At 49.9% G+C, this 26,802-nt stretch overlaps 10 protein-coding genes across 10 annotated transcripts; 6 read left to right on the top strand and 4 right to left on the bottom strand.

The window, feature by feature from the left end:
• The first annotated feature begins 537 nt into the window (after nucleotides 1-537).
• N7473_010509 (mitochondrial 54S ribosomal protein uL15m) lies at nucleotides 538-1,743 on the top strand. Its single transcript, XM_057156448.1, has 2 exons — nucleotides 538-879; nucleotides 995-1,743. Exons 1-2 carry the CDS (start codon nucleotides 563-565, stop codon nucleotides 1,605-1,607), a joined length of 930 nt encoding a protein of 309 aa, XP_057005103.1. The 5' UTR covers nucleotides 538-562; the 3' UTR covers nucleotides 1,608-1,743.
• A 706-nt stretch (nucleotides 1,744-2,449) lies between these two features.
• Nucleotides 2,450-4,408, bottom strand: N7473_010508 (serine/threonine-protein kinase; the record flags this gene model as incomplete). Its single annotated transcript, XM_057156447.1, has 1 exon — nucleotides 2,450-4,408. One exon carries the CDS (start codon nucleotides 4,406-4,408, stop codon nucleotides 2,450-2,452), a length of 1,959 nt encoding a protein of 652 aa, XP_057005102.1.
• A 1,117-nt stretch (nucleotides 4,409-5,525) lies between these two features.
• On the top strand, nucleotides 5,526-8,036 carry N7473_010507 (SH3 domain-containing protein; the record flags this gene model as incomplete). Its single annotated transcript, XM_057156446.1, has 5 exons — nucleotides 5,526-5,553; nucleotides 5,644-5,997; nucleotides 6,051-6,647; nucleotides 6,718-6,869; nucleotides 6,927-8,036. The coding sequence occupies 5 exons, from the start codon at nucleotides 5,526-5,528 to the stop codon at nucleotides 8,034-8,036; spliced, it is 2,241 nt and encodes a 746-aa protein (XP_057005101.1).
• Nucleotides 8,037-8,837: 801 nt separating this feature from the next.
• N7473_010506 (uncharacterized protein) lies at nucleotides 8,838-9,649 on the top strand (the record flags this gene model as incomplete). The annotated part of the gene is made up of 2 exons (XM_057156445.1): nucleotides 8,838-9,187; nucleotides 9,253-9,649. 2 exons carry the CDS (start codon nucleotides 8,838-8,840, stop codon nucleotides 9,647-9,649), a joined length of 747 nt encoding a protein of 248 aa, XP_057005100.1.
• Nucleotides 9,650-11,697: 2,048 nt separating this feature from the next.
• Nucleotides 11,698-12,475, top strand: N7473_010505 (uncharacterized protein; the record flags this gene model as incomplete). The annotated part of the gene is made up of 2 exons (XM_057156444.1): nucleotides 11,698-11,837; nucleotides 11,914-12,475. 2 exons carry the CDS (start codon nucleotides 11,698-11,700, stop codon nucleotides 12,473-12,475), a joined length of 702 nt encoding a protein of 233 aa, XP_057005099.1.
• A 1,570-nt stretch (nucleotides 12,476-14,045) lies between these two features.
• On the top strand, nucleotides 14,046-15,383 carry N7473_010504 (PQ-loop repeat-containing protein; the record flags this gene model as incomplete). The annotated part of the gene is made up of 1 exon (XM_057156443.1): nucleotides 14,046-15,383. One exon carries the CDS (start codon nucleotides 14,046-14,048, stop codon nucleotides 15,381-15,383), a length of 1,338 nt encoding a protein of 445 aa, XP_057005098.1.
• Nucleotides 15,384-16,455: 1,072 nt separating this feature from the next.
• On the bottom strand, nucleotides 16,456-17,500 carry N7473_010503 (SGNH/GDSL hydrolase family protein; the record flags this gene model as incomplete). The annotated part of the gene is made up of 3 exons (XM_057156442.1): nucleotides 16,456-17,079; nucleotides 17,147-17,336; nucleotides 17,394-17,500. The coding sequence occupies 3 exons, from the start codon at nucleotides 17,498-17,500 to the stop codon at nucleotides 16,456-16,458; spliced, it is 921 nt and encodes a 306-aa protein (XP_057005097.1).
• A 2,075-nt stretch (nucleotides 17,501-19,575) lies between these two features.
• On the top strand, nucleotides 19,576-20,106 carry N7473_010502 (uncharacterized protein; the record flags this gene model as incomplete). Its single annotated transcript, XM_057156441.1, has 1 exon — nucleotides 19,576-20,106. One exon carries the CDS (start codon nucleotides 19,576-19,578, stop codon nucleotides 20,104-20,106), a length of 531 nt encoding a protein of 176 aa, XP_057005096.1.
• Nucleotides 20,107-20,992: 886 nt separating this feature from the next.
• On the bottom strand, nucleotides 20,993-22,219 carry N7473_010501 (uncharacterized protein; the record flags this gene model as incomplete). Its single annotated transcript, XM_057156440.1, has 2 exons — nucleotides 21,831-22,219; nucleotides 20,993-21,755 (listed from the first exon to the last, which is right to left on the bottom strand). The coding sequence occupies exons 1-2, from the start codon at nucleotides 22,124-22,126 to the stop codon at nucleotides 20,993-20,995; spliced, it is 1,059 nt and encodes a 352-aa protein (XP_057005095.1). The 5' UTR covers nucleotides 22,127-22,219.
• Nucleotides 22,220-24,325: 2,106 nt separating this feature from the next.
• On the bottom strand, nucleotides 24,326-26,353 carry lcb2 (putative serine palmitoyltransferase 2; the record flags this gene model as incomplete). Its single annotated transcript, XM_057156439.1, has 1 exon — nucleotides 24,326-26,353. One exon carries the CDS (start codon nucleotides 26,351-26,353, stop codon nucleotides 24,326-24,328), a length of 2,028 nt encoding a protein of 675 aa, XP_057005094.1.
• Between the last annotated feature and the right edge of the window lie 449 nt (nucleotides 26,354-26,802).

The raw sequence follows: 26,802 nt of genomic DNA, 5'->3' as shown, positions 1-26,802 counted from the left end.
ACCCTTCGCTGTGTATCTTTTATCACCCCTATTTTTTCTCTCTTTTCATGTACAGATATTTCGTTTCATGATCGCGGATTGCATTTTTCTCGGCGTTCCCCAAGCTAGAAGGGGTTCATGGTGTTCGCCTCCCCAACGAAACCGGATTTTTCGGTTGGGGATGGCATCTGAGGCGTTATTTGTTATTTCTCATTTGCTTGTCCCTACGGACAACCGGGCCATTGCTGTAGTGCATTAGCATATTAGGGAGTTTTATTCTAGGCGACACCATCGCAACATATCAAACAAGAAGATTCATCCATACCGTACCATATTTCAATTCCTGTGCAAGATGAACAAGTTCAAAATAGGAAATAGATTAAACCAATTTGATGGTGTTTTGTTACAATTTCCCTTGGGAGTTCCCATGCTCGCAATACTCGAAAGTGAGGTGTATTCAAGTGCCTGTGGTCCATGCCAAGTCCGTGGTCCGGCCCGACATTTCTCCGCCTCATCAAAGATCTCCATCCTCGTTCCGACCAACAAACGAACTCGAGACAATTCAACCGGCCAAACCGTTACAATGCCACCAAGATTGATGGCGCTGCCCACGCAGCTGTCGCAATTTATTGCACGGCCCTTCACCCAGGCATCGCCGCTGGCCTTCCTGACCCCGACATTCCAGCAATCCCGCAACGCCTCTATTCTCTCCTCGCTTTCCGATAATCCCACAGCGTACAACAAGCGCATCCGCCGTGGTCGTGGTCCAGCTTCCGGCAAGGGTAAAACTTCCGGACGTGGTCACAAGGGTCAGAAGCAGCACGGCAAGGTCCCTGCGCGCTTCAATGGTGGTCAGACGCCTGATATCGTCGTGCACGGTGAGAGGGGATGGAACAACATGTACGTTTTTCCCCTGCCTCAATTGGGCTTTTCAATCCCTCACTATACACCGAGTCATACCCTAGAAAGAAACCCAGAAACACCAATAAAGCTAACACCGCCTTTTCCTCACCAGCTTCGCCCTCGACATGGCCCCCGTCAACCTCGAGCGCATCCAAGAGTGGATCGACCAGGGCCGCATCGACCCAACCCGCCCCATCACCATCCGCGAACTCACCCACTCCCGGTGCATCCACCAAAGCAAAGACGGCGTCAAAGTCCTCGGCGGCTCCGCCACAGCCCTAAAACAACCCATCCACCTCGTCGTCTCACGCGCCTCCACCTCCGCAATCGAAGCCGTCGAAGCCGCAGGCGGTTCCCTAACAACCCGCTTCTACACCCGCCAAGCCATCCGCCACATTCTGCGAATGGAGTCGCACCCCTTCATATCGCTGGCGTGGTCGGCCGAGAGCGGGCCCAAGGCTCTGCTCGAGGCTGACGGTGCTGCTGCCGCTGAGGATGTCTCCGAGGCGAAGGTCATGGATACGCTTGGACTGAAGTATCGGTTGCCGGATCCGACGCGTCGTCGCGATATTGAGTATTACCGTGATCCGGCGCATCGGGGTTATTTGGCGCATCTGTTGAAGCCGATGGAGGGTCCTAGTTTGTTCTTCCGGTCGCCTGAGGAGCGGAAGTCGGCTGCTGGCACGAAGAAGGAGAAGGTTCTGCCTGAGAATAGGCTTTGGTAATTGGGTTGTGGATTGGAGAGGGGGTGTGGGAGAATTAGGATTGTAATTTTGGTAGAAGACTTGGATGTTGGGATTTGTGTTTGGTCGAGCATTTTATATGTACATGTATACTATCTAGCCTTGAATATGTTTTGGGTCATAAAATTTTCACTTTCATGTCGATTGCAACATATTATGTGGGACTTCGCTATAGGAGAGCCTTCAGAAATCTAAAACTAACATGAAATTGCATGGAGGGAGAGAGGTTATTGTAGTTCTAGTATTTCTTGTTTTCTGACTGGAGAGAAATACACCCAACTTAAATAATAGAACAGAATACTCCGTACATAGGGGAGATAGAACATAATCGAATCAGAGCCAAAGTTTCCAGGACCGTTCTTATAACGTGTGCCATAGGAGAGCAGCAAATCGTGAAATAAGAAAAAAAAAGTGACCAATGACCAAAGAGTAGAATAGAGAGAAATGCCCCGAAAAAGAAAACGCCATGCTTGCCCATCGCGAGTAGAGTAGTATCGTTATCCGTCCAGTCGTGTTTGCCCAGTACCTTCCAATCAAAAAGACGCGCTAGAAATCGGGGGGATATCCAAAGTAAATCCGAAAGAAAAAAAAAAAAACAATCAAAGAAAAGCCATGAGGCGAAAAGAAACATCATGTTGCCAATCTTGCGATGGTAACGAATGGGTATCATCATGGTGATCAAGAATTCCAAAACGAAACGCCAGCGCTCGAGCAATAGAGGCGCCAGATCAAAAAGCAAATAAGAACAGAAGAGATTCACCTCTCAAGAAGGAGTTCGCAATAGAAAGGCAAGATAAAAGCAATAGCTGTGACGCTTGAACCGTTTAAAGCTTCCACACTGAGTCTGGTGAGCTTTCTTCAGTACTCTCAGCAACTTCTCGCAGCCAGGAGCTGGCCAGGATGTCGCGGATGGTCCATCGCTTGTGAAAGTTCATTTCCAAACAGTTAATGACCAAGTCAAGGGCATCCTGTCGATCCCTGAGAAGCAGCTCGTCTGTGACTCCATTCAGAATTGCTTCGCGATTCCACGTGCCACTCAGAATGTTGGACGTGATGCGAGGGGCGAAAGAGTCTTGGAATGGCCGTGACCCGACAATCATTGTGTAGACAATCACACCAAAGGCCCAGATGTCGACTGAAGGGTGGATGATACCGTTTACGGACTCGAGCAGTTCTGGGGAGGCATACTCCAGACTACCTGCAACACTGGTGCTAGAGTCGGCAGGACCCATTTGCTTGGGTGGAGGACGATCAGCGACCTCATCGTAAGGGTCGGGCGATACACCACCATCATCGGTAGTCATCCACTCTGCCATTCCAAAGTCACAGAGTACTAGAGTAGACGATGTAGTGCCGTCGGAAGACTCGATAGGGTCAAGAAGACAGTTCTCCAGCTTGATATCGCGGTGAACCACCCGCGCATCTTCATGCAGGTATCGGATTGCGCAGGCGAGTTGGTACGTATATTTCTTCGCGAGCATCATGTCAAGGCCCTGGCGATTCTGGCGGACCAGGTCGAAAAGGGTGCCGCCAATAGCGAGCTTGGTAAAACAGAAGGTGGCGAAGTCGGTCTCATAAACGGCGTCGAGGGTCAAGACGTGAGGATGGTTTAGGTACCGCCAAACTCGAACCTCATGGTCGAACTCCGCTTGTACTTCCTCGTTTTCCCTCTCGCTGCGCTCGGTAACATTCTTCTTGACGATCTTGACAGCAAGTCGCTTGGTAGCACCGTGCTCCTCCACCTTGTAGGCTTCCTTAACAATACTAAAACCACCGAAGCCAATCTGCTTTCCAAGAACGTAGTCTGTGCCCACCATTTGACCCTCGTCGTCAGGAGACGCGGCCGGCTCGTCCTTGGTAGACCACATGGATAGGAACGTACTGGCGGGTGACTTCCCACTCGAATTAGTAGACCGCCGGTTTCGGGTGGCAGAGCTGCGCAGACTACTGCTACGATCCAAAGTGGACCTGCGAGACTTGCTCCCAAAAGGAGTGATCAACCCCCCAGACCATGATGCGCTGCGATCTTCTGGGGACGCAAATGATTGCGTTGGCGAAGTGATGTAAAGCGGGGACAGCAAAGAGTCCTTGACACTGCCAGGTGGTGTTCGTACTTCTTCAGCAATGGGAGATACTGTCGAAAGCGATGTGAGAGAGGTGGGCTGATCCAACTCAGTGCCAGGCATGGAATCACTGTGTCGTTCGCGGGAGGCTCCGGTCGGGATACCCCGCTCTTCATTCGATCGCTTCGAGTCATCCCCCCACGGGGCAGAAATTGAGTTCATCGAGTCATCGTCTTGGGAGAGGGCGTTTCGGAGGCCTGAGGTCCGGGACTCGAATTTCAGCGGGGTGCGATTCCTTGCATCGCCCTTGGCCAAAGGCTCGTCGAGCGGACGCTGCAAGCCTGACTCAAGGGACACTTTGGGGTTGAAAGTGATGGAGGAGCGACGCGTTTCTAGATAATTGTCTAGGGGAGAGCCCTGGATATCATCTGGCCTATCCGGATAAGAGGAGTTATCTTGCGAACGACCCTCGGCGCGAGGGACTGAGATGGGAGGAGTGGCTGAATGCATTTCACTGAGCACACTGCGGTCTTCATTAGCATCGCGGCAGTGCGCGTTGTGGTCATGATTTATCTTGGTGCGGTCGCTCTCGATACCATCGCCACCCGCTGCCGATCGCCTCCTCCCAGGGTCATTCTCTTCCGGCCATCCTGACCGCTGCTGGTGGAACGAAGTCTCGATTCTCAAGCCTGCCAGAGCGTTTCTCTCCGAGTGCGCCATGCCCTCGATGAGAGCGCAAGTAGGTAGAGTGACGTCGTTCTGGTTTCGAGCCTGCGCAAGGCTTGCAGTCGGGTTCTATGAACCCTCTGCCGCGTGAAATATGATATTGTGTGTTTTTCTGATCTGACGATTTTGGGAGGCGTAGATGAGATGTGGGGCGATAAGCGTTATGAGAAGCGGGGATATGGCGCTAGTTATGTATCGCTGGCAGGCTAGCGGTAGGAGAAGATATGGGGAAAGGGTTTGAAGGTGGAGGAAGTTGTGGAAAATGTGAGTTCGGTGGGCTTTTGAAGAAATGGAAAGTCGAAAGAAGTACTAAAAAAGCAAGGTGAGGTCAGATCAGAAAATCACCAGTGGAGAGATTGGTTGGAGCCAAGCAAGGGCCAATTCCAGCGGAGCATTGGAGCATTTGGAGCATGGAGGAATCGGAAGATTTCGGGTGATGACGGAGGCGCGGTGCCTTGATTGGGACTAGTGGATAGTCACCTGACTTTAGGTCAGGTGACTATGCGCCCCATGGATTGAGGTGATGTCATAGAGATCATAGAGATCATGCGCATCAATTGAATCACGTGACAAGGCGCCAACCCTTTACCCTACTTACCCTTTTAGGCACTTTGGTTTCAGGGGCTCCAAGTCCCCTGATTACATGATTGTAGCCGCGCGCAAGGGGCGCTTGTTTGGACGCAACCTCCTTTTGGACCAGGTCTGGGGATGCGATTCGACCCCCCGACGGTGACCTCTTTTGCGATCATACCCTTTCATTCTTCCTTTCAATGTCGCTCTGGCAGTAGTTCCTTTCTCTCTTTGCCTCCGTGCCTTCCGTGCCCCGTGCTGCAACTGAAAGCGCAGCACCAGCCCCCACCTTTTGTCAAGGCGCAGTCGTTCTTTTTGGGGCAATCACTTCGCCTTCTAATTTCCTGGTCTCCTGGTCTCATTGAGGATTCAATTGACGAGTTCCGGAGACCTTGCCGCCAAGAGCTGAGCAAATATCTCATTCGTCTCTTGTTTATTAAACGCCGATAGTGCTGGTTCAACAATCGCCCCTTGTGTCGACACCTTTGCATCCACTGACTGGCCGTTCCCCGCCAATCCCACGCTCTTTTCGACCTTCAATATGACGAGACCTCAAATGATTCGAGCCGGTACGTTCCGAAAAGCCCCTTCCTTCCCATTCAAACATTATCCCCCTCTCCGTGGCAGGGTGCACTAGTGCTAACACGGCAATGGTTTAGATACCTTGGACCTTCAAAATCACGATACCCCCTCGGCCAAAGATCATACCAAGCAACCCGAACATCCTAATCCACTTGGGGGCGGCCGGCCTGCTCCCCACCAGGAACTTTCTATTCGCCATGCGGAGCAAGACTCCAAGTTGGAGATCTTGAATAGTCCCGCTTCAAACGGCAATCATGAATACCGAGACGGCCTCGATGTGTACGGTGAAGCGGACGAGATGGACGAGGAGATAGGACGCAACGGAGAATACGACCATGAAGAAGACGGTGACTTAGCGGACGGCGAAAGCGACGATCTTATGGACGATGATATGATGGACAAGCTATCTAGTTCTCCTTCCATCGACGATGGTGCGTTGATTGGAGACACTCCTTGACATAAGACCGGAACTAATAGACCGCAGAGGATATCGATTTTGAATTCGTCTACGCGCTTCACAATTTCATCGCGACCGTCGATGGGCAAGCAAACGCCGCCAAAGGAGATACCATGGTGCTTTTGGACGATAGCAACAGTTATTGGTGGCTTGTTCGAGTGGTCAAAGACGGAAGTATTGGATACCTACCCGCCGAGCACATCGAAACTCCCACCGAGCGTCTCGCTAGATTGAACAAACACCGCAACGTCGACCTCTCCGCAACCATGCTTGGGGATAATTCCGAGAAGTCGAAGAATCCTCTGAAGAAGGCTATGCGACGGCGAAACGCCAAAACTGTCAACTTCGCCCCACCGACGTACATCGAAGCATCAGATGTTGAGTACTCTACAGACGAGGAGGATGAGCACGGCGATTTCTTCAATGATGATGAAACGGTCGAGTCGGAGGATGGCGAAGCTCAAGAGCAGAACGAAGATATCGTCGTGGAGCCTCTCCGCACCAAGTCTCAGAAGGAGAAGCTTGCCGAAAGGACTGAGGATACACAAGCGCCTGAAAAGCAAGAACCAGAGCGAACGAGCTCTGAACCAAGACGGTCGAGTGAGGAATTCTTTGATCCAGAAGGTAAGCGTGCAGAGCTCATTCCTGGACTATACTGTGAACGTTATAATCTAATTCCGGGTTCAAACAACAGAACCTACTGTTAGTAGATCCAGAAACGGCACTGTACGCAACACAGATTCTTTCTTCAAGGACGATACCGCCGAACCGAAAAAGATTTCCCTCACGCCTAACCTGCTGCGTGACGAATCTAGCAGCACCACTTTGACGAATGACTGGAAAGATGTATGTCACCCAAGTAAATTCAGACTTAGGCCATCATTAACTGACTATTCCACAAAGCCTGGACGTGGAAGCTTCGAATCTATCGACAAATCTACTTCACATGACAAGAGTAAAGACGACAAGAAGCGCAAGGACAAGAAGCCTGGGATGCTCAGTGGTCTGTTCAAGCGGAAGGATAAGAAGAACAAATCCATCGACGACGATGTCGAGGAGCCTGAACGATCTCCAGCCGAATCTGCTTTCCGAGCTTCACCTCAACCCAAGACATCTTCGGAGTCTTTGTCGCCAGAACAGCGGACTGTCAAGCCACAGCGGCAGACCAGTAACAAGCTGCAAAAGCAACCGCCATCCATCTTGACTTCCACCTCTCGAACTGAAGGACAGGCCGACTCTATGACAGCAGACTCGACAAAGGAAAGAGAGATTCTGATCGGTAATCAGACAGGCCAGTCCATCCGGCGAGTCACATCGCGTGAAACCGACAGCCGCAACGAGAGCCGAGGGGCTGTGGCTTCTCCCATTAGCCAGCGAAGCCCCTCGAAGGAGTCATTTGCCACTCCAAATGAGTTCCAAGACCCGTTCGCTTCTCCTGTTGATCGCCCGTCCAGCGAGGCCCAGTGGAGAGAACCATACGAGTCAACTGAGCGAGCCCAACCTGCTGTGACATCCCCGCCGCAAAGATTCGCCCCGAAGATAGTGGCTAGCCACGCCGAGCCGAGATCGCAATCTCCGGATGACTACTCTCCTATTGAAGAGTCTCATATTCCAATTGCCGCGCCCGGGGTGATCAAGGAAGCCGTATTGAGGGCTCAGTCTATCTCCCCGCCGTCGTCGCCTGAGGTCGACGTCAACGACCTCAAGCGCAGCGAAGCCACTAATATCTCACTGGATACGCTTTCAGTTGACACACCGACCTGGAGTGACGCCAGTCTACGATCTTACCTCGACGAAGAAAACGACATTCGCGACCTTTTCATTATTGTCCACGACAAATCCAACATTCCCCCAGCTGGCCCTGAGCACCCCGTCACTGGCCGTCTTTTCAAGGAAGAAAGCAAACGGCTTAAAGAGATGAACAACCAGCTCGACGAGATGCTTGTCAAATGGATGTCTCAACGCAAGAGGCACTCCAGCACAACACGCAGTGTACAGAGCCCGACTGCATAGTCGATTTGACGTACCACTTAATCCGTTTCCCCAGTTCATCTCTTGATATATTCACCGGGGCTGGCGAGGCTCTTTCTCATCTTCTATAAGATCTATCGATCCCAATAGGAGTTCCAGTGTGCTGCGCACATATACCTGGCCGGTCCTCTTTCATTCTTTATCTCAACTTTCATCATCATATCCTCAATGCCTTTGCGGCATTCATGCCAAATCACTCGGTGCATCCGATCCTTTCGCCTGTCCTTTGTGTCATTCCCTCACCAATGCGCAAGTGACTCGTGATCCCAAATTGATCAACCACCAGCACGACCTTGCGGTGGATGCTTTAACCTGTCCACCTTTGTTGTTTCCTTTTTTGATTTTTTTTTGCCGGAATACCCCCGAGTCATCCGTATTTACTCGTCTGTCGTTTTCATAGTTCTGTTATCTTGGAAAGATGACGTCCCACAATCCCAATCCTTTGAAGCTTTTCAAGATATCCCACTCGTACTGTAGATGATAATCATGGTTGTTCCGAGGTGACCCCTCGATTATACTCTACTCGCACACCTTCACAACGTGATTGGTGTCAGCACATTCCAGGGCCAAGATCCTTACAGTGCAGGGGGTCGTGCGGGCAGGTCAGCCGCACCATGATGTATATAGTGTCCCCCCGTCAGCAGACTCCTTATCGACTCACTGTGTTAATACTGCTGGTCTGTCCTTCTCTCGCCTTTCATATAAGGAGAAAAACGACCGAGAATTCTCTCCAGTTTACAGAAATTCTGCCATCGACTCTCTGCTCACTGATCCATTACCATCATGGCCGATCCCTACAACCCGTACACTTCATACTCAACGCCCACGCCGGGCGGGGTCGGCTACTATCCACCAGAGGAGCAGACCCATTTTCAGGAGCATCAGCAGCAGCCTGGCTATCAACCTCAGCAACCATATGGTAATGCAGAACCACAAGCAAATCCAATCTACGGATATGCTCCGCATCCGAGCACAAGTCCAAGTCCCTATCACCTCGCCCCGGAGGCCTATCAAGGCGGCGCGCAGGAGAGAAGTTACACACCCGTAGGGCAACCACATTACCTCGGTCCGGTCACGACTGCAGTAATGCCACCTGGAAGTGAAGGCAAAGTACCAGAGAATTTGGGTTACTAGTAAGAAACCCGCGCTCGCGGTATAAACCGCATACGCATCGAGTCCAGCTCACTAACATTCACAGTGGCCATCCCGCCGACCAACCACGATACACTCCATCAGCCAGTCCTCGCCCTCCATCAGTCCATGTGTCCGATGCAGACAAACAACATCATCGCAGTGACGAGAATCGTCCGTTAGACGAAGACGTCGACGCTGGGGGTGAACGTGGAATCGGGAGCTCCCTTGCCGGCGGGGCCGCGGGATATTATTTCGGACATAAGAAGGATCACGGTCTTCTGGGTGCGATTGGCGGTGCTATCGTGGGTAATTTCCTTGAAGATAAATTGAAGGATAAGGGTGGTCGACATTCACATGGGCATCATCATGAGCATGGGAGTGGTCATCATCACCATCACCATCATCATCGGCATAGTCGGAGTCGGAGTCACTCGCGGCATCGGGGGGAGGATGATTATTGAACGAGATTGCGATTTTTAGATTGGGAGGTCTCGCGAAGGTTGGAAGGTGTATATGTGGTAGTTAATCTGATGCTCTTTGTACTTGCAGTTGTCCTTTTGGACTAGGCCACAGTATAGCAGGTTGTTTCTTAGATTTTGTGGATAATATGTCTGTGTAGAGCTGAGACGAATAATCGATGTCATTTTGAAAACACCCTGGCTGTAAATGTTGCCTTGCTCATGTGTGATCGAGTTATTCGGAGGACTCCGTCGAATAGATTCGCGGTCTTCCTGCAAACGCCACTGATGAAGGATCACCGGGTCGAGAGGGAGGCTTGTTGCACACTTTTAAAGACAATCAAATATCAACTAAGCAGACTGGAAGATTCGAAAACAATGAACTCATCGCCAAGATCGTCGGGGGTATGCCTCGAAATGCCAAGTAAAAGAGTAAGATGCCGAGACTTCTTTTGGAGTCCTGATAAGACGTCAATTTGCAGTCGGGAGGTTAAGCGAGAGCAAGTGTGGAAATTTGCAATGGTAACGCCATTCCGAGCACTATCAATTTCTTTCTTTGAAGGATTGTAGTCCTGATTTGTTGAATTTCACAGTTGTGACAGCCAGGGACTGGAGATGAATTGATGTCATGTTCTGATTCTCACGCATCTATTGCACTTTATCAATTTTGGGAGCAAATGCAATGTTATGTACTCCGTACTTCCGCCCCCCTCTTGTTGGAGGAGGGCTATGCAAGTCTGAGCCGATAAATAAAATCGTCCAATGAGAAATTTCGTGCAGAATATGAACCTCAACCATGGTGGCACATGCTTAATTAAAGACGTGACAAGGATGCCTTCCCGATATGGAAACTTCGAGTTTTATATCTTTGCCAAGACCCTTAGAGAAGGTAAGATTGGACAAATGGACTAATGATATTGAACGAGAGATATTTTTATTTGATGAGAATAATTTCGTGATAAATGATCCGACTTTGAAGTTCGTCACTCACTTGCTCGTTCAAGAGGCGTTCTCCTGTCTGTATGTACAAGGTACTCCGTATCGATGTTAAAAAAGATAGATTGGTACAATATTGATCTGATTATCTTGAAGAGTGCTTCAGCTGGAAAGCAGCGTGTTCATCAGGCGCGTGGTCCCGTTCGGACAAGTCAGAAAATATAAATAAAAAATCTGCCGTCCTCGTATTCAGCCTTTGAACCACGGGCAGCACGCCCACCTCGTATACGTGCCCGCTAAGACCCGCACTTGCTGATCTGGACCCTGAATTAAGGGTTCAGAGGATCGCAAGTTTATACTCACATGAGCCCAGTCAACAAGTATATTGTGTTCATTTTCAGATCCATAGTCAATGTCTACGCAACTACCTTAGATATCTGAAGAGAGATCGTGGAGTTTGCATGACCCAGCACGATGTTGACTTCCAGGGGCATAGTGGGCCCCCCAAACTTTATCTGAGCTTAGACAATTCTGATCCTTTCAGGTGTGATCAACATAGTAGACCCTTCATATACGGGACTTGGTCTCCATCCGAGACCCCTATTTCTCCAGGAATACGAGTCACCTCAAAAATGTCTCCGCTACGCCTATCCGATTCTGGGCTCAAGTCACGACGGAACTTTGGTTCGCTGATTATTCCTGGAGAAATCCGCAGATGGACCCTCTATGGTCGATCAGGGCTCGCTATGGTTCGATGAGATGAGGACCTTCGATCTCGTTTGGGCTGACAAGTTTGCATTAGCGTAAAGGAACGGCTGTTCCTAAGGCGCTGATTGCATCGCCTCAACTTGAGTTTAATGAGGCAATACGAGCAATGATGGAGTCTGAGAGGCTGAAAACACAAGAGGGTCCCATCGCGCCAAAACAAGGGTCCATTATTGGGGCTCAATCGGTCTTCCTATTGCATCCGATCTGGGTTAAAAAGGTGATCCTCCCCTCTGGCGGCCGGGGGGCATTTCTCAGGTGTCGCTCTTTTCCATATACCCATTCGTCGCCAACTTTCGTCCTCCATTATCCCTCGTTTTTATATTCATTTCAGTCTTTCGTGAATCATAATGCTTTCCAAGTCTTTGACCGTTCTTTTCCTGTCGTCCCTGGCTGCCTCCGCCGCAGTTGAGGTTGAGGAGAGACAGTATGGCAGCTCTGGCAGTGGAGATGACTACTATAACAGCCTGATGAGCGAGCTCAACAGCCTGTAAGTTCTAAACTCCAGCAGATAAATGCACCCATCAGGAACAAATCCGAGTCATGTTGACTGACACTTCAACTAGGGCTACCAACACCGACTATATGGACTATCTCACTGCCTACACCAACATCCCCACCGATTACAGTGCCTACTTGCCCGCCGCCACCGGCTCTGGCTCTAACTCTGGTTCTGGTTCCAACGGAGGTTCCAACGGCGGATCCAACAACGTTCCTACTGTGACCGCCGCTCCCAGTATCTCCATTCCCTCCGGCCTCGGATTCGACATGCCTCCTCCTTCCATCGAGTCTGTGCTCGCCACCGCCATCCCACCTTCCTACCTGTCCCAGCTGGCCAACCCCACGGCTGCCTCATCCATCGTTAGCGAGATCCAGCACGGCCACTACCCTTCGTGGTACCAGCAGCTGCCCGGCAGCGTCAAGGCCTGGCTCACCAGCCATTATGCTACCGCCAACCCTGCTGTCGCGACTGGTGCGTCCTCTGGCTCATCCGGCAGCTCTGGCTCATCTGGCAGCTCTGGATCTGGCGGTGCTCCCCACGGTAACGGTGCTGGTGCTTCTACCGGTGTCCTGGCGACCGGCTTCATGGGTGCTGCTGGAATCCTGGCCGTTGCGCTGATGCTGTAAAGTGTACGATAAGGAATTGGGGCGTCATGTGGTTTGATCTGGCAGGCCCGCTGTCTTTGTTATAAAGTCGGGCGGTACTAAAATCATCTTTTCCTGCGATTAGTAGTACTGTCGCCCAGTTCAAGTTAATTCATTAATTAATCACTTTATACCCTACCTATTTATGCTATCGATAACATACCGCCACACACAATTGTATTTTATTATCTTCATGTGATTTTAAACACATTGAATATGTAGACTAACAAGCGTGTAGACCACTCCTTTTCAGCCTACTAGAATGCATATCCACTTAGCTTTGTCGTTTGGGGTTAGGCACCTCAATACACCATCATGTAACCTCTGCCTGCTGGTCAACTCGACATAAAAGACCCTGACCAACCCTTTCGACTCGGGCATTCCCTTCTCCATACGAGAAAACATTCACTTGTCAAGGTAGGACGTGATGACGGAAATTTTTATTTGGCAATTTCTCACTTGGAGTGAAAGGGCCACATACGCGGACTGGATGGAGCACGACACTCAAAATAAAGTATCTACATTCTCAAATTTTCAATCGACACTACTGATCAGCCTGCTGGCCAGATCAGTATGTTCTTATCATATATTTCAATCACTTGTTGGAGCTGACGGCCATTTTCGTAGCGTTTCAAGGCTTCTGCTTTCCACTTCTCCCAGTGGAAATCACTCGACCTGCCCAGAGCTCCTGGAAGTCCAGCAAACAGACCAAGAAATCCTTCCCTATCTGCGAGGTCGTAGCCGCAACAAAATCGAAATCTGTGGACGAGACGGCCTTTCCTGACAATCCTGCCAAGATCTGGATGCCCCTTTGCTTCGAAACAATTCGCAAAAAACATTTCGTCTTCACCAAGGGAATTATCGCCCGCATAGAAATCAGCAACGGGGTGGATTTGCTATTTATGTGTTTAGTCCTAAAGGCAAATATCGCGTTGATTTTGTTTGAGTCTGTTAGGAGAAACCGAGGAGCATGTTTTATGTAAGTACACGTACACTCAGTAGTGATGATAGTACATAGGTTGGAAGTCCGCATGGAGCAAGTGTACCAGACTAAATCGGAAGGCCGATCCAGGGACTTAATAATCTTAAATTCTTTAACTTAACTAACTACGGAGTACTCCGTAGTTAAATTCCTAATGCTCATTGGTCATTGGTGGTAGGCTCAGGGCCGCTTATCTGGTGAGTCACGGGGGCTAATCTCACGATAAGCTGATAAGCGCCCCGATCGGGTCAAAGATCGTCTGTTCAGCTCTCGTGATGAGGGGATGAGGGACGGATGACTTGTCCTCGCCCTTCGCTTCTCTTGACTTGTTGCTTTTTCCCTTTCTCAGCTCTCCTCACTTCTCTTCCTCTCATCTTAGACTCTCTCTAGACACTTCCCCTAGACCACTGACCTCTCTCTTTACTCTTTCTTTTCTCTCAACTCGACCCGTCTCGTTTCCCGCGGACCCCAGATCGCCCGCTCACTTCCCCAGATCGGCCCTCCCACCCTCGCCGATAACGCAGGTCGCGGACTTTAACCGCGTCCTCGTCTGAACGATCTCAACAGATCATGGCAGTAACTCTACTTCAGTCGCTCATATCAGGGTCTCTACCAGATCACTGCGAGCCTTCTTCGCCATTTCTGACCGCTATCTCCTCCCACCTTCACATCTGCCTACCCACCCCACTCGCGCTGATCTCGTCCGTGCTCGGCACTCTCAGCATCGTCTCGTGGCTGTTCGCACAACTGCCGCAGATCTATAAGAATTATCAGCTGCAGTCAACTTCGGGGTTATCAATATTCTTTCTGATCATTTGGTGTGCTGGAGACGCGAGTAACCTCCTCGGGGCACTATTCACCCGCCAGGCGGGATGGCAGGTCGTGGTTGCGAGCTACTATGTCTTGGTCGATGTCACACTAGTGATTCAGTTCTTCTGGTACACTCATTATAAGTCGCGCCGGTATGCGGGGTACAACGAGGTGCCATACCCGCATGACCACCATTCTCGAGGCGACGTTCTGCAGGGGGTGGCTTTGTCCGGCGACGATGCGACCCACCAGGCGCCGGCACCGGTGGATATGACGCAGAAGAAGTCGGAGGTTCAGGATATGGGTGTGCAGACTGGTTCAACACTCAACTCGAACCTCGGTCGCACGCCGCCATATAACACTGAGAAATTCAGCTCCTCGCGCCGATCGGTACGAGTGGCCAGCACCTCGACAAGCCCGCCGTTTGCACTGCCCCGGACAATGCTCATCGCCTCCTTGGTCTGCGCTGTGGTAGCCAAGGCCAGCCCTGCACACCCCACACCATCGCCATTGCCTCACCCACCCATTTCTCACGCCCCTCGTGAGGCTATTATCGAGATCGTGGGTCGCATTTTCTCCTGGATGTCGACCATTCTTTATCTCGGCTCGCGGCCCCCACAACTCTATAAGAATTACCGCCGCAAGAGCACCGAGGGTCTTTCTCCATTACTATTTATGGCTGCTTTCAGTGGAAACCTCTTCTACTCTTCCTCCCTCCTAACCAATCCGAATGCCTGGGCTGATTTCCCTCCATATGGCGGCGGTGGCTGGGCCGATGGACACGGCAACGACCGGTGGGAGTGGATCGGGCGCGCAATTCCGTTTTTCCTTGGTGCATTTGGAGTACTTGGTTTAGACGGATTCATGGGTGTTCAATTCCTTATGTACGGTCCTCAGGATGTCGATGACGAGAGTGTAATTGATGGGGACGATGAAGATCCCAAGCGTGGCCGTGGCCGATGGCGCCGTGTGCGCGGCTGGATGCGCGGCTGGATCCCTTCAACTTCTCCCACACGCAGCGAATGTGAGCGTGAATTCCTTCCGCAGGAGGGACAAGCTCTCCTTGGCTCAGACCGTGGTCGGTACGGGACTGTCTGAGTCTGCATGATGCATTTTGCGTATTTTTGCCTTTTTGGAATTCTCCGTCCTCTGTTGGAGTGAGGCGGATTATGATACATTACGATTTCATGACCTTGTGATTTTTGATCTCACCCACTTGAGACTTCATTGCGTCGCGCATTGCTTTCCTGCCGTTCTTCCTGGTTTTTCTCTCTCGTCTTTCGTTATTACTGCATTGTTTTGTACTCGGCCACTTGAGCCTAGCCCATATCGTGATTATGCATTTCGGGTTCCCTCGGGTCACATATGGTCCCGGCGTTGTCTTTGTCTTTGTTGGTTTTTGGGCTTAGGGAGAGACGAATAGATACATGGGCTGTTGTACCACTAGACTTTAGTGCTGGGCCTTCGGTCAGAACCTTGATTCTGTCTGGCCCTCAGATTATACATATCCTTCAGCAATCGAGGTGTTGATTGTCTTATTGAAAGCATCCTCATGAAGTTCTCCTAAATCTGTACGTGTCGTAACTAGCAATACAGTACTTGAGAATGAAAGTGAAATACATGAATTGAGGCTGAGAAATCAACATGGTAGTAGCGGATCTGATAATGCAAATCCGTAACAAGGGAAAGGAAACTGGATGCATCGCATATCGAGAATCTCGTTTGACCACTGCTTGTCTTGGGCGATAGTAGAAGAAGCTAAGAGAGGATATGATAATGCAAATGCGAAAATCGGATCTAACGAAAAAATCGGGGATCCAACGAAAAACCCGGGTGCATCGCATATCAAGAATCTCGTTTGACTATTGCTTGTCTTGGGCGATAGCTGAAGAAGCTAAGACAGGATTTAATAATATAAATGCGAGACAACGAAAAATCGCAGTCAACAAAAAAGTCACAATTTAGCGAAAAACCCGGATATAGCGCCTATCGAGCACCTGGTTTAACCACTACTTCTCATAGGTGGTAGTAGAAGAAGCTAAGAGAGGAGCTAATAAAGCAGATGCGAGACAACGAATAATCAGATTCAACGAAAAAAACGGGATCCAAGACCAATTCGCCTTACACGCATGGTCAATACAAAAACAGCTATAAACATAGATCCTTGGCCTCACACCTCAGAGACAGTAATAGTCTCCGTCACCACTTCCACCTCAACCTCCACATCAGGCCCGACTACAACAGCCGACTCCACAGTAATGACCTCTGTTACAGTCTCACCTGGAGGTGATTTCACGGTAGTAGTAATCCCTTTGATAACACCATCATGGTACGCATCCTTAATAGCCTCAAACCAAACCTTAGCCATCTTCGCATAGCCAGCATCACTCGGATGAGTATCATCCGATTTACCATCAACAGTGTAATCCTCGGGCCAAGTAAGCGCCTTCTCCATCTCCGCCAACCGGATCGAAGTGCCTTTCTTGCTCATGGTGGTCACTACTTTGCGATATTGCTCGTTCACAGCGTCTCGGTGGGCTTTGATTTCTTTTTGGTTCGAGGGGATGAGTGTTGATAAGATGATTGTTGCTTTTTCCATGGTCTTCTCTTTCAGGATGGCTTCAATCATTTTTTGCATGCGATCGCCTGCACCGGTGATGTCGAGGTTCAATCTGCAGTCGTTTGTTCCGGCGTTGATGAGGACTACATTCGGCTTGTCTGGGAGATGTGGGAGAGCCTCGATGGCGGCGGTTTGGACCTTGGCGATGGTATATCCAGGGTAGCCCTCGACGTTCTGCAGGTTTCGGGGTATATTAGTCTTTCATAAAACATATTAGATCTATGAGAGAAGGTGCACTTACATTATCAGTCATGTTTCCATTTTTCTTGGTGCCCACCATATCCACGTCCCAGCCATCAGACACCAGTTCGTCCCGAAGAGGCTTGCGATAGCCATTACCAGATTGAGAGTGTTGACCCCAGGTGATAGAGGCGCCCAGCGGCCATACTTTCAATTTGAACGGCTTATGGTTGTCTCTTTCCAAAATATCACTATTTTCAAGTCAGCTGAGTGAACAGTCGAATCTCGGGTTGGAGATCATATCATACCTTGCAGGAGAGGCCGCTGGGTAGCCGCTAACGCTTGCAACCAACAAAGAAAGAGATATCAAAAGCGAGACCAGCGGCCGGGAAAGCCCCGCGCGTGAGTTGATCATGTTTAGTGACTTTGCTAGCTTGGACTCGAGTATACAAGAGGTCTCTGGGGATATAGTCACTCTGGGTCTGTTATATGTTTACTTCAGAGCAGCCTTCCATCGTGAAACGCAAGCCAACTCAGCGCGGAGGGAGGAGACGAAAATAGAAAATAAGGGTCCACGCTTATTTTAGGGCGAGCAATCCTGAAAGGAGGATTTAGTCCACTTGGCCTCATCCTGTAGGCTGTGCTGAATGCCCTAGTTGACCTTGGAAGCTGACCTCGAAGAAAACGGCATGTTTCAACCTACAAAATAGAGACCAGTCCATCGTCAAAGTACAATTTCTCTATCTGGTTGGTATATCTATACTGTTTCGTGATATTCTAGAATCTGAGCAGTTCTATGGTCTCTTGTATAATCAGGGTCTTGTCAATCTGACTGGTATCTGCATGTACTCGAACCTACTATAGCAAAAGGCCCCCGAGTTGGGCCAGGACCAAGCTTTCCCGTAGAGTCGAAGGCTCTTGATCTTCAGGGGCCAACAACACCTTTCGAGATTCGCCGTGTTTTTTAGATAGACATTTAGATTTCTGAGACTCAAAAATGTTCCAAGTGAAGCTTGTGTTGGTAAGTATTACGGGCCAAGATGCTAAGAATACCCCAGTGTTGGTGGGGGCCATCCATCTCACGAGGCTCACGAATTTACCCCCACACTCAATCCCCTGGGTGGCCTTGGATTCTACACACCTTTCTGGCTGATGAGATGAGGATAGTTCAACTAATGTTTCCAAATATCTATTTTAATGCGTTGGTAGCTGGCTGACCTCTGCGACGAGGAATATTTGGTGAAAGGGCGAGAAGGGATTACTCTGGCATCTTGTACTCGACGGGCTGCCCCGAATACTGCGTGGGGCGAGATTGATTCTGCCTTGATTGTGCCTTGGTAAACTGGTGTACCTTTTTCAAAGATCCTGCGTCCAGCTCAGGGGCTGAACAGATGTTGCGTGGCTGCGAACAACCCTTGAGAATTGGGGACTATCGAGAGCACGTCAAGAGCTGAATGACGGGTCGTAATTGCTGATGCGATTTCAAAAGCCTAGCCGAAGTTCAGCCGCTGCCTATAGAGAGTCACATCATATACCATCTACCGCAGTGCTTCCATCTTGACCCCAAGGAATGGACTAGGCGTGTTGATCAACAATCAAACAAAGACTAGAACACTAGCGGTTGACAAAAGCATACAATCTACAGCCCACAAGTCAGGCTGAGCTACGAAAGCGTATCATATGAAGAGCTCCGTCTAATCTAATGTCTAATCAATCATGAAGTAATTTTTCCCTTAATCACTTCATGCAATGTTCTCATCGCCATTCTTTATGGGGGCTCTAGTGATACTTGATTTTTGTTTGAGGACTTCGCGCCGTGAACGGACGCGGTTCTACCAAATCAAATAGTAATTCTGGGTCCATTTTCAGCCTCAAAGTACTTTTCGTGCTTGTGAAACAGCCAAGCAAGGATCTTCATCGTGCTAAAGATCGTAAGTGTGATGGCATGCATATACTAAATCGTCCACGGCAGTTTCTCTGGCGAGGCTCGGGTTTTCCACACTCCATATAACTAAACAATTGCGAATGCATCTCGTCGGAAAGAGCGGCTCAACACTTCAAAGTCTAATTTATTTTGATAGGTCTGATCTCGCTATAGCTTAAATAATAGCTAAATCTTCGAGGGTTGCCTCTCAAATCATCAATACGAGGCTAGGCTGAATTGATCACTGCGGTACTTTTTCTCATAGCAAAAACAAGGCTCGCTTCCCACTGGCAAACGCCCCACATATGTGATTGGAATCATTCAATATGATCATCGACATCAATGCAGCATACTTGGGGCCAATACAACACGCTAGTAATTATAAGACCCAATCGCGGCAGCTACGGTCCAAGTGGATCCGAGCCTGCCCTCAGCCTGCCCATTGATGAAACGATGGAAGACCGGCACACCAGAAATCGCAGTACAGTAACATTAAATACACAAAATATCCTCGTCTCCTCTTTGCCCGATCATACCCCTACATCTTGTTACCTAAAGCCTTTACAATGAGTCTCAGCTGGCTCCCATGGCCTACACGGCGTCTTCACACAGCCGTCCAAAGCAAAACAACATGGGGATATGTTATTTACCGCACAACCTACACTCCCGACTCAGACGTCACTTTTCCCCGCGTCGTGGATCTACTCAACTCCTATATCAAACACGGGCTATACTCGGAAAGCACATCTTCTCAGAGCAATACATCAAGGCAAACGAACCCAGCGCCGTATCATGAGATTTGGGCCCGCCACGATCCGATCATTATGGATGATGCATTGCAATTCGACGGTGTATCAGCCGATGCTATTCAGGCGCATTTTAAGTCTTGGTCCCGTACACAAGAGAAGAGTGGTTTCTCGACTGATTATCGGATGTGCATGATTTTGGATGAGAGGTCTTTGCAGGGATTGAAGGATTTCCCACCTCCGGGAGAGGACTTGGATGGTGAAAAGAGAATGCACCCGATACAGTATGTCACGGTGATTGAGACGCAGCCGGACAGTGACGACGAATACGATAGTTTTATGGGTGGTTAAGGGGGGAAATTTGGGCATGCTTCCCCGTTCTATGTAGTTATACGTCTCCTGGGATGTCCCGAATTGGGCAATCGATGAGGTTGAGGAAGCCTTGCTGGGATTTGCCAATATGAAGATAGATAATGTTTGAAAGACCTCGGTCTGATGAGTGTTGTCAAACGGATTGCTCATGATTTATGATTTTCACGATTAATGACGATGCGTTGGAGGATTTATCTAGTATTAAAAGCCCGAAGACGAAGGGCATCAGTGCCTCTAGGATCCAATTCTCTCTGGACGCGTCTATCTAGCACAAACAATGGAATGTCAAACAATCTGAAATAAATAGATTCTCTTCCACCATGAATCGAACCCTCAACCTTCTCTTCCCCTATATACCTCCCCATGTTACTCCATCGCCATCCACCATGCCGGAGTACATCACCCACTGCCAACGCGATGCCGCTTATAATGAACAGCGCCCTCTTTATATCCCCGTAACACCTTCAATTCTCATTTTTTTAAGTCCTAATAAATAATAGTACAAAAGCTGACAATGATCTTCATAGTTAAATAAATGACAAAAAACTTGTGCCGCGGGGAGATGGCAGCCACCTCCTCGCATCCCGCCCGCCCACTCTCCCTCGCCTAGGGGTGTGCCCGGCCATCCGCGGAGCTATACTCACAACGGTGGCTATGTACTTATTTTTGTTTGCCCTTGGGGGCACACCCAGAGGTCACCGCGTGGGGTGACCAACTAGGCCAATCCGAGGGGGGGAGTGATTGTTTGACCTGGTATCCGGTGATAAGTCCTACTTTTGAAAGTTTACTTATACTGTATTTTAGGTTCTTCTCATCGTACCAAGATAGTAATACATTATATTCACTATGTACCATGCTTCCAACACTATAAACGTCTATTCTGTAGAAGGGGGTAGCCTTGATGAATAAATCCAGCCGTAATGCACACAGAAAAAGATCTTGCTTGGAGGACTACCTCGAGGTCCGACTCACGCCCTGGGACTCCGTTGCATCTGACTCTCAATCTGCCCAAACTCGCTGCGCGCTCCTCGCTATGTCCATGCTCACTATAACCGCGCTCACTAAAGCCTCGATCACTACTGTCCAACTCGGAGTGCGGTGAAAAACTCCCATGTAATTCCGGCGTGTAAGTAGGTAGCTCCACGGGCTCCTGTTGAGGCGTCTTCTTGAATATGGACCCACCGCGGGTGTGACCAGCCGAGGGCAGCGTAGACACAGCCTTTTGGTTTCTCCTCCGTCGAACCCAGAAGAGGAGACTGAGGATGATCGCGATGATAGCTGCTGCTGCGACGCCGACTCCGATACCTGCTTTCGCGCCTGTGGAGAGACCGGTTGATGTGGATGCGCCTCCTGTGGAGGTAGATGTGGATGTCGCGGAGGTTCCAGAGGAGGATGTTAGTTCAACCGTGGCGGAACTTTTCACGCCTCCGTCCACGCTGTCGGTGGATTGCCATCTTAGTTCGATGGGGTATGCGTGGATGATAGGGTTTTTGTAGGTGATTGCGGTCGTAGTCGTTGGGGTTGCGCCGAGGATAGTGAACTCGAGCACGGTGGTCGTGGTGCTTATCTTCGTACAGGGCTCGGGGGTCCACCAAGGTGCTTGGAGTTGAGTTGCGAAGGCGTATCCTCTATTTGAATCAGAAAGGTTAGCTATGATGGGGGACTTCGCATATGGTAAACAGGATTCGGCAGGAGCGTCATACGAAGGACAGCATCTCGCTTGAGTCTCTGTAATACCCAAACCACTTGTGACAACATTGGTATCATTCACAGTATATCCAGTCGGGCAATATAAGCCTGGTGAGAACCAGGTGGCTGTTGTGGCCCATCCGGAGGGATAACAGTTTGTGTCGGTTGTTTGGACGATGTTGTACAGACCATCGCAGGTACTTTTCGAGCAATCCGAAGAAACCAAATTCACGCTTGTGCACGAGGCCGGGGGTGTAAACACCGTCGTCAACGGGATAGCTGCCGATGTGGCAGCAGTGGCTGTTGTCATGTTGGGTGATGTTGTGCTGTTGTTACAACATCATGGATGAAGAAATGGAAATGACGGCACTGAAAGCGGATCCGTCGGCCTTGAAGAACTCGCAGAGGGGTTGGGAATGCATCGTTTGATGGCTAAGCCGGTCGCAAAGCCCCCTAGCTCAGGCTGTGCCTACCTAGTATGTAATGATATATGGGGGCCAATACAGAGCTCTTGGCTTTTCAAAGATTACATAGTACATTATTAGCAAGCGGGTTCCCTGGAGCCTCTCTATGCGAGACATCATGCATGATTGGACAGGCTTCCTTAGCAACAGTAAAATCAAGGAACCCTAGTCTAAGCAGGGATCTCGCATACAGCTAGAAGTATTGTAAGATAATCTATGATTTGGCGTATAAATCGGGCGCACAGCAAGTGTGGATTACAATTTGCCCCCAGGTCAGTTAGCCTGGACGGTCGTTACCAAAACAACTCCAACAAAGTAATGAGTGCGCTCCGCCCCGCTGAACAGGGTTCTCCATTGGCTCTCATAAATATCTAGAAATCCCATTGTCCATCCTCATTTCACAAGCTGAATGGTGCTCTTTGCCTAGAAGAGTATATGTAACATTGTTTACCGGCAGCAAGTGGTTTTGGAGATCAACATGAAAAATCTTTTCGCCCGAATGATGCCTTTGCTTTTTCTTTCACATGGGCCATGGAGACCACAACGTGGCTAAAGCTTATCTTCGAGCCATTGGCTGAGACTATCTGGCATCAAACTCATGTCCGGGCCAAAGAATGTGTCAGTTTCATGCTGATTATGTCCGGGGAGCTTTGGTGGCACAGCAGTCCCTATTCAGTGTCTGTCATTATTCTCGACTACTATACTCAGCAATTGCCATATCTTTCTTAATCAGGCAATGCGCGACCGCTAAGGGTTCAAAACTAGGCCCACCAAGTGGAATAATACAGGGGCCATCCCATCCACCTTTGTATCCGTCAGTCAGCCCCCTAATACAGAGTGTATTGGCCCCCAACATGATCGGCATTCGGTTCGAGAGAGGCTGAGAGCAGAATTTGGAATGATCATGTCTTCATATGTATCTCTGTTTCTTATAATATGAACTCGGTATTGGTAATTTTCAAGGAAGAGACTGCTCATGGTTATAGAACAAGCCTATAGTTCACTTAACACAATCTGATAAGGCGACAGTTTGTCCGGGGGTGACGTGATAAAGCTTAACTATGGAATCAGTATTGCACCAGTCTCCTTTCGATCAGCCTCAAGACCTGTTATCACATTTATCGGTGCGATACTTCGCCTCGGTTGATTAAACCCGTAGGATATTGACATTTCAATCACTCATCTAATTATAAACAAAGTATATCAAGAAGGTAGTAGAAGGAGACATCAGCCCACCATAATGCAGCCTCGCCTCTTCTAGCGAGTAGATAGATAGAGGCTAAAGGTAATGTGTGCAAGCGCCGTCGTATGAAAAGCCAACTGTCACAATGCGGAATTTCGAGGGAAAAAACAGCAGTGTGGAAAGCTGGGAAGAAGAAAATAGCGGGAGCTGGAACCATCTGTGTCTTTGCCATTAAGAAAGATGGAATCGACATAGGATAGTGCCAGCTCCATGAAGAATGTAAAGGGGGGAAAGACAAGAAGTGGAAGCCACCCTGTACCAGAAGCAACGGGCAACAGGTAAAGCAATATTAGGCAAGATTCTAGGCGACAAAAAAGTGACAGAGAAAAAGGGCAAAGGGACATGAACTAGAAAAGGAGCATCTGTATGCGAGGTCCATAAGAACGGAATTCGGGGATAGACATCTCCAAGGGAACCAAAAGAGGATCATATGGAAAACAGGGGCATATTCATTCGTTGCTTTGTTCGAATAATTCATGACCGGATCTTGGGTTTCTTTCTTCGTTCCTTCAACTAGCACTGTCGCATTCTGTTTGAGTTCGCAGCTACCGAGAAAACAGCAATTTCTGCTTCGTCTGGTCTAGAAGTTTCAGAGCATCCGAGCAAGAAAGTACTTACTGAGCGACCAAATAGGAATGGAGCAGACAGGAAAGCAAAGGGCAGGCATTGTGAAGTAATAAGCCGCGGCACGGTGTGACCAGCACTAACCAGGACCGTGTAAAAAGCTCCAAGCGAAAGAGCCAATCCAATAAAAATGCAACTCCCGAGGCAATATCATATAACGCGGAGGGTGGATGTCAAACTAATATAATGGCGATTTGACGTCTTGAACTCCGCGACGGATGACATCCTCGAGCCGCCAGCGGGGAGGAGTGAAGTTAGCACTGCGCTTGCGGTGCCACTCTTTCTCCATCTCTGGAGGGGGAGCCATCTCCTCGGCGGGAGGCAGCGCACCACCAGCGATACCGGTCGAGAACTTCAATTGCAGAACATTGCCAATTTCATCACAGGCGGTAAGGACACGGTCGAGGTCGTCCTTGGTATGAGCGGCTGAGACGCAGAAACGAGCACGGGAAGAGACCAGGGGAGTAGCGGGGTAGCCGACAACCACGACCGAGATTTTGCGACGCAGCATCTCGTGCGAGAAAGCGGGCATCTTGGCGGGGTTGAACAGAAGGACAGGGATGATAGGTGAATCATCATGACCGTAAACGATAAAGCCGAGACGCTTCAGACCGAGACGGAGGTATCGGGAGTTGAAAGCCAATCGCTGCAGACGCTCCTCACCCTGGCCAGGAACGAGCTCACCGTTGATGATGCGAAGAGCGGAGGAGATCTGCATGAGGACCGCAGGTGCGGGAGACTCGCCATAGAAGATACCAGAGTTGGTGGCCCGGAGCTTGTCAATCATGACCTTGTCTGCGGCGATGTATCCACCGTTGGCACCGAATGACTTGGTCAAAGTACCCATCAGAACATCAACCTCGGCAGTGTCAATACCGAAGTAATCGCAGACACCACGGCCCGCAGGACCGATGGCACCAATAGAGTGAGCCTCATCAACGAACAGGTTGAACTTGTAGCGATGCTTCAGGGCGACCAGACCAGGAAGGTTGCACATAGATCCCTCCATAGAGTAGAGACCTTCCACAACCACCAAGATCTTCTTCCAGGGACGGTGAGTGCGGGGCTGACCTTGAGAGATAGCCTCACGAAGCTTCAGTTCCAAGTCCTTCATGTCATTGTGCTTGAACATCGCAATCGAGGCACCGGAGAGACGAGCGCCGAAACGGATAGAGGCATGGTTCAATTCGTCAGAGATCAGGAGATCACCCTTGCCAACAAGAGCGGGGAAGACGGTGGCATTGGTGCCGAACCCCATGGAGAAGACCATGGATGCCTCCTTGCCAACAAAACGAGCAATAAGATCCTCGACCTCGACGTGGAGATCTTGAGTACCAGCCTCTGCGCGAGTGCTAGGAGTGGCGATTCCGTACTTCCGAACCGTGTCTTCCGCAATGTCCGCACAGGGTCCCTCTGACTGAGCGAATCCGAGATAGTTGTAGGAGCTCAGGTTCAGAGTATCGGTGGTGGTTCCGGTCAGGTGGAAGTGATGGTTGTGATCATTGGTCCCCCGGTCGATCAAAGTGATGGTACGTCCAGGAACGCCGGTAACGGGGCGCTCAAAACAGTCGTTGATGCGCAGTTTCAGACGACGCACATAGAAGTTGTCAAAGTCGCTGTTCAGAGCACCGTAGCCATTGCGAGGTTTCAGGTGTCGGTAGTTTTCCTCGCGGAAGCGCTTGCCGAAGAAATCACGGACGTGACCAAAAGCAATTAGGATTAGATAACTGATGTAGGTAGTGAGCAAGTAATAATACGGAGGCTCATCCATCACCGGCTCCGGGAAGTCACCGCCAGGGTGCTGGCTGGAGTACCGATGGCTGGGGTGACCGATAACGCCGAATTGAGCATGGGCCTTGGCCTGTCGGCGGGCCTCCTCAGGAGTCGGGGGCTGAAAGAGTGTAGTCGGCATTTCGTCCATAGCAGGGTTGTCCGCAGTGGCAGTCGACAGAGAGATCGTCGGTAAGGACAGTGATGCCGAGCTGATCGGCGGAGGAGCGTTATTAGGGTTGTTGCCACTAGTCGACAGAGACGTGACCAGTGTCGATTCCTTGTTTTTGGGCGAGGATGAGAAGAGCTGGGATAGGCGATTGGACTTGACTGAAGGCGCCTTGATGGCAATACCGCCCTTTCCCAAGGAAGGCGAAAAGGACGGTGAGTTGGTAGAGGTGTCGTTGGAGGGGTTGTTGCTGAACCGGCGAGGCATCGCAGAGGGAAGCAGCGAAGCAGTTCCGACGGTGGATGCTCGACAGGTTTTTACCGTCGGAGTTGAGGAACCGGGTGGGGGGGGGTAGGTTCTCTTCGCGCAACCAGTTCGACAAATTGAGGCAGGGACTACCCACGGCAGGAGTAGTATGAGGGTTTTGTTTTCGCGAGATTCTCAATCAGGACCTCGATGTTCAGTTAGAGTGTGACAACAACCAGCGACGGAACCTGGGAGGCGCAGGATAAGACGTGTTAGTCGACAGGAGCTACCAACGATCGATGGTTGACCGAACAGTGAGGTTTGGGAGCGCAGATTGGATTGCAGGAAAAAGAGAAACAGGGGAGCAAAGCCCGTAAGATTTCCCTGGGACGTACCTCGAAGTTGACGTCGCGGTTAGCGGATCCGAAGACCTCCGGGCAGGGCTTGGGTGAAAAATTGTGGCTTTTGCA

Source organism: Penicillium subrubescens (assembly GCF_028828155.1).
Source record: "Penicillium subrubescens strain IBT 31985 chromosome Unknown utg000007l_segment0_segment0, whole genome shotgun sequence".
In the NCBI taxonomy this organism is placed as follows: Eukaryota; Fungi; Ascomycota; class Eurotiomycetes; order Eurotiales; family Aspergillaceae; genus Penicillium; species Penicillium subrubescens.
Note: the sequence above shows the minus strand (reverse complement) of the source record. Positions and strands in the feature narration are given on the sequence as shown.

Coding starts and splice junctions, on each gene's coding strand:
- N7473_010509 (XM_057156448.1), top strand. CDS start 563: ATGCCACCAAGATTGATGGCGCTGCCCACGCAGCTGTCGCAATTTATT. Junction 880..994: donor GAGAGGGGATGGAACAACAT/GTACGTTTTTCC, acceptor TTTCCTCACCAG/CTTCGCCCTCGACATGGCCC.